This window comes from Pundamilia nyererei, unplaced genomic scaffold, assembly GCF_000239375.1.
Source record: "Pundamilia nyererei isolate P.nyererei 1_Seehausen unplaced genomic scaffold, PunNye1.0 scaffold00078, whole genome shotgun sequence".
Taxonomy (NCBI): Eukaryota; Metazoa; Chordata; class Actinopteri; order Cichliformes; family Cichlidae; genus Pundamilia; species Pundamilia nyererei.
Window position 1 is genome coordinate 246,624 of NW_005187479.1, and position 6,318 is coordinate 252,941.

Genomic DNA, 6,318 nt, shown 5'->3' on the forward strand with positions numbered 1-6,318 from the left:
TGTAAAGGTATCATATTCATAACAATCTGTCCACAAGCAGATATAAAACCACAAGCTAAAGCAAAGAGAGCCGCCTTGTCTTAGTCCTCACTACAGTAGATGTCTCAGGGATCTTATTTACCATCACAGAACACTTGCATACATGTACTCAGAAGGTGAAAATAAGAGCAGCCACACTGGTAATCAAAATTCTGAACCACTCCTGCACCATATTACACCTCTCCACTGTCTGTTTACAGTTGTGGTCAGAAGTTTACACAAACTCAACAAATTCTGCCAAGAAGGGTGGTCAGCAATCCAGCCAGAACTATGCCAGAAGCGTGTTGATGGCTGGTGTCTGGTTGAGGTGCAACTCAAGAAGGGACATTTAGCCAAATATTAGTGGGGGCGTGTCTTTGTATTTGAGCCTGTGTGGATTAGAGAAAACTAAAATGAACTCAAAGCTCAAGCTTAAAGATGTATGCTGTACAATCAATTGAAAGAAAAAAATAATGGCCCAAAATTCTCAGGACATTCATGCCCATGATGAGTGAATTAAAACTTCTGACTACAACTGTATACATATACTCAATGCGTTGCACTTGTTTTGGACTGATGTAGCTGAATACACTGCTTCTGTCAGTTTCAATGTGGGTGGAAAAGTAAGGAGACTACAGCGCATCATTGCTTAATAGTAGTCAGGTCAGGCAACATACTGAATCAAAGTATTTGTTTTCTGAATGACTTAATATTTATTTCCTCTCCTTAAAAACACTCAAATTATATTTTTAAAGATATGGAGGGGGGGAAAAAAAATCAACATTTATATTCATCCATATCCCAAGATTTTGAAATAAAGTGTTATGCAGAGGATTAGGCAGGGCAAACTTTGCAAGTAGACCTGCACCGCCAGTTTGCTTTACTCCTTCGTATTTGTAGTTTGTAACAAATGCATCCAAATAGTATGTCCTCCCCCCTCCTCCTGTGTATTCCTCAACATTGAGGAAAGTTGTGTTTCATACTGCAGAGAGTGGAAGATGCCTTTTACACTCTGGTACGGGAGATCAGGCTGTACCGGGTCAATAAGATCAGCAAGGAAGAAAAGACTCCGCGCTGTGTCAAGCTTAAAAAGTGTGTTGTGATGTGAAGGGGTAAGTGTATGCAGCCGCACACCCACCAGCTCTGCGTGTGTGTTGTTAGTGGGAATTGTGGTGAAGGAAATGGAAGAAGACACTCAGTGAGGAGCTGGTGCTTCACATGTTCTCAAAGCTAACCTGCTGGTTTCTATTGGGGCTGTGGTGTGAGTCTAACATGAGGCTGAGGCAGCTGATGATTCCTGTCCTTTCAGTGTTTCTGTGTATCATGGTTGATTTTATTGAGTTTGTTTTCACACTGGATTGGTTTGCTGAGCCTAAAGAACTTTGATCTATGCAAGCTAGTCTACTTTCACACTGGTGGACATTTGCATTATGCCTTCCTTATATAGGGGTGGGGATTTTTTTTTTCTCCCCTTATTTCCATTATGAATGATGACTGTGCTTATTGAGAGATGTCAGAAAAACTGAACGCTGTAAGTAGAAAAAGCACGACTGAAGTAACAGTCTGCATAGAGTGAGAAATGTTACAAAAAAACCCAAACAAGTGCCTACCTTATTGCTCAACTCGAGCATAAAAACTAACACGGCACCAGGTTTGGGTTTGTTTTCTGACTGTAAAGCTGGGAGTCTGTTTTCTGTCCTGTTTTAATCCAAACACGACTACTGAAATACATTTTCCTATAATGAAAGAAACCTTCTTTCTGCACTTTGGCAGCCAGACCTTTTCCTTTTAGTCAACCTGGAAAGGGGTCTGCACTTGTGTTCACACAGTCAGATTTCCAGGCTAACCGTTCCTAGATTCAGACTACCAGTGTGAAAGTGTCCTAATGGGCTGAAATCAGCATGAACAATGGGGTTTTTGGGCTGGTTTAGCCATCATGTGTGATTAGAGGATGTTACTGCAAACATTGGACTGAATCATTTGCTGGAATGTGTTTCTGCGAAGGATGCGCTTTGAGAAAATGGCAGAGATGTGTCGTCAACAAATTGTGTGCGTGTGGTTTTAAGGCAATTTTTCCTGCTGATATAAATCCCTTCTTCTTTACTCTGTTTTGTTTTCCTGCTGTCTTTGTCAAAACCTTAAATTGGCCTCAGGCTCTTTACTCTACTGCTCCTTACAGATTATTGTCACATTTACACACCGTTCAAAATGTTCATCACACATTTACGTCAGTGTGCCATTAAAACGACACTTGCTGCATTTCCATGGAGCCTGTTACTCACCAATAATCTGAATAGGATCTTTGTGAGAGAATAAAAGCCTAATTTAAATACCTCTGTCAGAATAAATTGGTGTATTTATATAAAAACAAAACAAAGTTTTATTACCCCTTTAACTTTTTTTTTTTTTTTTTTTTTTTTAAAGGGCTAATTTAAATTTGTTTATTCATTGCTTGTGAGAGCACTTTTCCCAGCGGTGCATCTTTTCCACTGGAACTATATTTTATGAATACTTCAGGTACATACATTTTAAATCCTGTACTGGTGCCAGACTGTGCTGATGACATTGAGAAATGAAGCCCATGTAACTGCAGCCACTGTCTTTGATGTCAGTGGAAGCACCACTGACTTTTATTCTGAAACACACATTTTATTCAGCATGTCCTAAATGGTTCGAATCGGATTGATCCCCCGAATTGTGTCTCATTTACAGAATGTACACTTAATCAGAAAACGGTGTATTTAAAATGGACAGACTTTTTATTTGGAGATTTTGATTCACTTTTAGTAGACAAGTTTACACAGTGCAGTCATGAACAAAGCTTCTTAACTCTAACGGTGCACACTCTCTGCTTGTTTTCCAGGGCGTTGACGATGCCTTTTACACGTTAGTGCGAGAAATCCGGAAGCATAAGGAGAAGATGAGCAAGGAGGGCAAAAAGAAGAAAAAGAAGTCCAAGACAAAGTGTACAATTATGTGAATAATGATTCCCTTTTAAGACAAAAAAATGCAACTATGTTGAACAGTTCAAGTAATACATTTTGTACATTACACTAAATTATTAGCCTATTTCTCCATACCCACACAATACTAAACCTGAACTGAATTTTCTGCCTTTTCTTTTTTTTTTTGTTTTTGTTTTTTTTTTTCTCTTCTTATTTGCTTCTTTGGACACCAATAAGCTTCATTTTCAGTTTAGTGCCAGTTGCCCACAATATGGGTTCAAGAGCCTGATGAATTTAGGATTGTTATTTTTTTTAAATGATAATGCTGATTTGGAGCATTTTACAGAGCTGGGAGCCAATTGCATTGCAAATTATGTTTAACAAATTATTCATTAAACCGTGAGTTAATTTTCTCTTTGCTTGAAAGGTCATGTTCTCTAATGACCTTTTTAAAAGTATGGGATGCCAAAGAATGAATTTTCATCCCGCTCACGTAGACAATATGGATATGAAGAAAGGACCAACAGTCAGCCAGATGAGATCCAATCCCAGCCCCCGTGTTTTGTCCCCGTCTCTAACGACCTCTAGGTATGACTTAGCTATGCCACTGATAAGTATGCATGCAAACTCCTACTCATCTCTGAATGTTTTAACACCTTCATTAGTTATTAATTAATTTGTCTTTTCTTAGTACTGTGTGTTCTTGCCATGAGGTGAGAGAGATTTTTTTTTTTTTTTTTTCCTTTTTGCATGAATTATGTCCTAGAAGACATGGGTAAACTGCCTCTGGTCGATGGATTAAACGAAGCCAGCGATAAAGAACTCTGACTCGGTTGGACATAGTCTAGTTTTTCAGGTTTTTTGAAAGTAGTTTTTTGCTTTTGTTTGGTTTTGTGAGAAATAAATCTGCCTTTTTTTTTTTTTTTTTTTTTTTTTTTTTAAAGCAGAAATTCTAAGCAAGATATATATTTGAACCCATTTTTGTCTTAATAAGATGGGACTAGCAGCCACATTATGAGGGTCATTTTGTGTTGCCTTTTTTGACTTCGGTTAAAAGTTTCCTGCTTTTCTTTAGGCTAAGATTTGACTGTAGGATTGTTTTGATTCATCCTGACAAATAATCATTTCATCAATATATGCTCAAAAACAGCTGTTAACAGCTGTCCTCCTCCCTGTGGACTTCGTATTTGACCGTAATGTTTAGGTTCACTGCATAATTTAAGGTTTGTCCAGCAGCAGAACATAAGAGGCCACGGAGGTGTCTTGCGCACTAACTTCTTTGCTTGTGAGCAGCTAGAAAGCAGAACGAATCCTTTACGCAGCTGTCAAGAATATTTGTCTTGGTGTGGAGTCACAGAGGTTGTTCAAAATGTTGTCCAAATAAATTTTCAGATTTTGTTTAGCTTTTCGAAGAGGGTTTTGTTTTTTTCTTTCTTCCCTTCTCTCTCCTACTCCTTGGATTCTTTTGCTTGAGTGTTGAAATTGTTTGTTGGCTTGCCTTTCAACAAAAATGATTGTCCAGCAAAATAATTTCTTTTCTTTTTTTTCTTTTTTTCTCTCATAAAATGTGTTTAGCGTGGCGATGCAACTGGAACGGATGTTTGTAAATGAGGCAATAATTGCCATAAAATTGGTTCTTAGATTAAATCGTCTGACTTTATTACAAAAATAATAAAAAGTCCAGTTTCCTTCTGGGGTCAACCCCAATTTCACCATTTTCCATTGTATTTACAAACTGCTCATCTGGGTTTTTTAAATTTGCCTTTTATCTTTGCATTAGGTGCTACATATAGATGTTGGAAGAGCCGAAACATCATTTATTTTTCCCCCGTGTACTCTAGAGATACACAAAATGCTCTTCTAGGGGAGCGTTGTTATTCCCACAAAAAGTGATGTTTTGCTTTCAGGATTAATGGATTTTGACCCAGTTTATTATTACCTCTTTTGCTTTCTTTTTTTCTTTTTCTTTCATGAAGTAGATGATAACTGTTGATGCAATTTTTAATTATGGAACCCTCCTGTCCACAATACTGTTTCACAAGTAGTTTTACTGTAATGTTTGAAATGTTCCTCTTCCTTTTAATGGGTGCCAACAGCTGATTTCTGAAATGTATCATTTATACCTGGATCGTATTTTAACAACCTTTGTATAGTTGTGATAATGAGAGGTGCATATTTTGTAAATTGTGCTTCATTTCATTTGTGTCTACATGAATGTTGCTTTAATGGAGTTTCGCTCCGCTCTCTGTATGTGAACAGCGAGTGTGACTGGGGTCCAGGTTTAGGGAAGTGAATGAATGACCACTTTACATCATACCTGTGGTGGGCAATGTAGAGTGGTGATCTAATCTCAAATGAGTCTATTTTGCCATAAATCTCACCACTCCTATTTAATGTGTAATAAAGAACAAAGTAAAGAGGAACCCAACTTTTTTTTTTTTCTGTTTCCTTCATGTTTTTCCTCCTCTTCAATTTGAATGACCTGATTAGTTTTTTGTTTTTTTTTTCCATCACAGCACAACGAACGGCTGGAGAATAGGAGAATGTAACTGCAGTATTGACACAAATTTGCAGTGATTAAAAATAGGATCTCATTTTGTTCTTCTGATATTTGAAGACTTCGCCAGTCTTCCCAGTAGATGGCACTGTTCACTCAGTTTGAAAAGTATTACAGATGACAAGGAGCAGCTCTGAAGGCGCATTTCTCCATCTGCTCGCACTTGCTGTAGAGTCAGCCGTGTTCTACCTGGTACATTTTAAAGAATATAAAAGCGCTAAATATACTCAAGTCACAGCACAAATATTTACTTTTATTCATTTTGAAAATCATGGACAGGCATTTATGACAAGAATTAACCTCATGTACTGTCATCAGGTTCATTGCGTGCATGAATTAAGTTGATATATTTTAATATGTATAAACAAAAACATGCCAGTTTCATTAGGCCATGATGCACAGTTCTAACAAAGCAAAAGCTCCACACTTGAGGTTTTATTTGGGAGTCAGTCCAGAGTCCTGATTTGGTAAGAAAGCTCAGCTTTAAATATACACACGATCACATTTGTCTCGTATCCTTTCTTTGAAATAGCTTGATCTTATTCTCCAGGTTTAACATAATGAGCTCTTAATGTTATTTCATCTGAATGAAACCGGTTCAGTGCAGGCACCTTGACAGGAATCTAATTTTAACTGTAATTATGTTTGCAAAGTCCAAACAGTTGGTTAAAACCTATTTTAGCTCATTAAATTAGCTAAATCTAAGTATTAAGAATTAGCATTGAATGGTGAATACATTTGCTATTTTTCTGAATGGGACAACATCTATTATCTCTTAAGGCTCGTTACATGTTTATA

The 6,318-nt window shown here is 37.3% G+C and overlaps 1 protein-coding gene across 3 annotated transcripts in view; it reads left to right on the top strand.

Moving 5' to 3' along the window:
* Positions 1–3,856, top strand: part of kras (v-Ki-ras2 Kirsten rat sarcoma viral oncogene homolog) — a 12,409-nt gene extending 8,553 nt beyond the window's left edge. Inside the window, exons 5-6 of one of the 3 annotated variants that reach the window (XM_013912027.1) lie at positions 1,007–1,122; positions 2,881–3,856. In XM_013912027.1, the coding sequence (XP_013767481.1) occupies positions 1,007–1,122; positions 2,881–2,998 (234 nt within the window). In that variant the 3' untranslated portion in view covers positions 2,999–3,856. Of the gene's footprint in view, positions 1–1,006; positions 1,131–2,880 lie in introns of all 3 variants that reach the window. The other 2 variants (XM_005737621.1, XM_005737622.1) reach the window with 2 other exon arrangements.
* Positions 3,857–6,318: the final 2,462 nt, after the last annotated feature.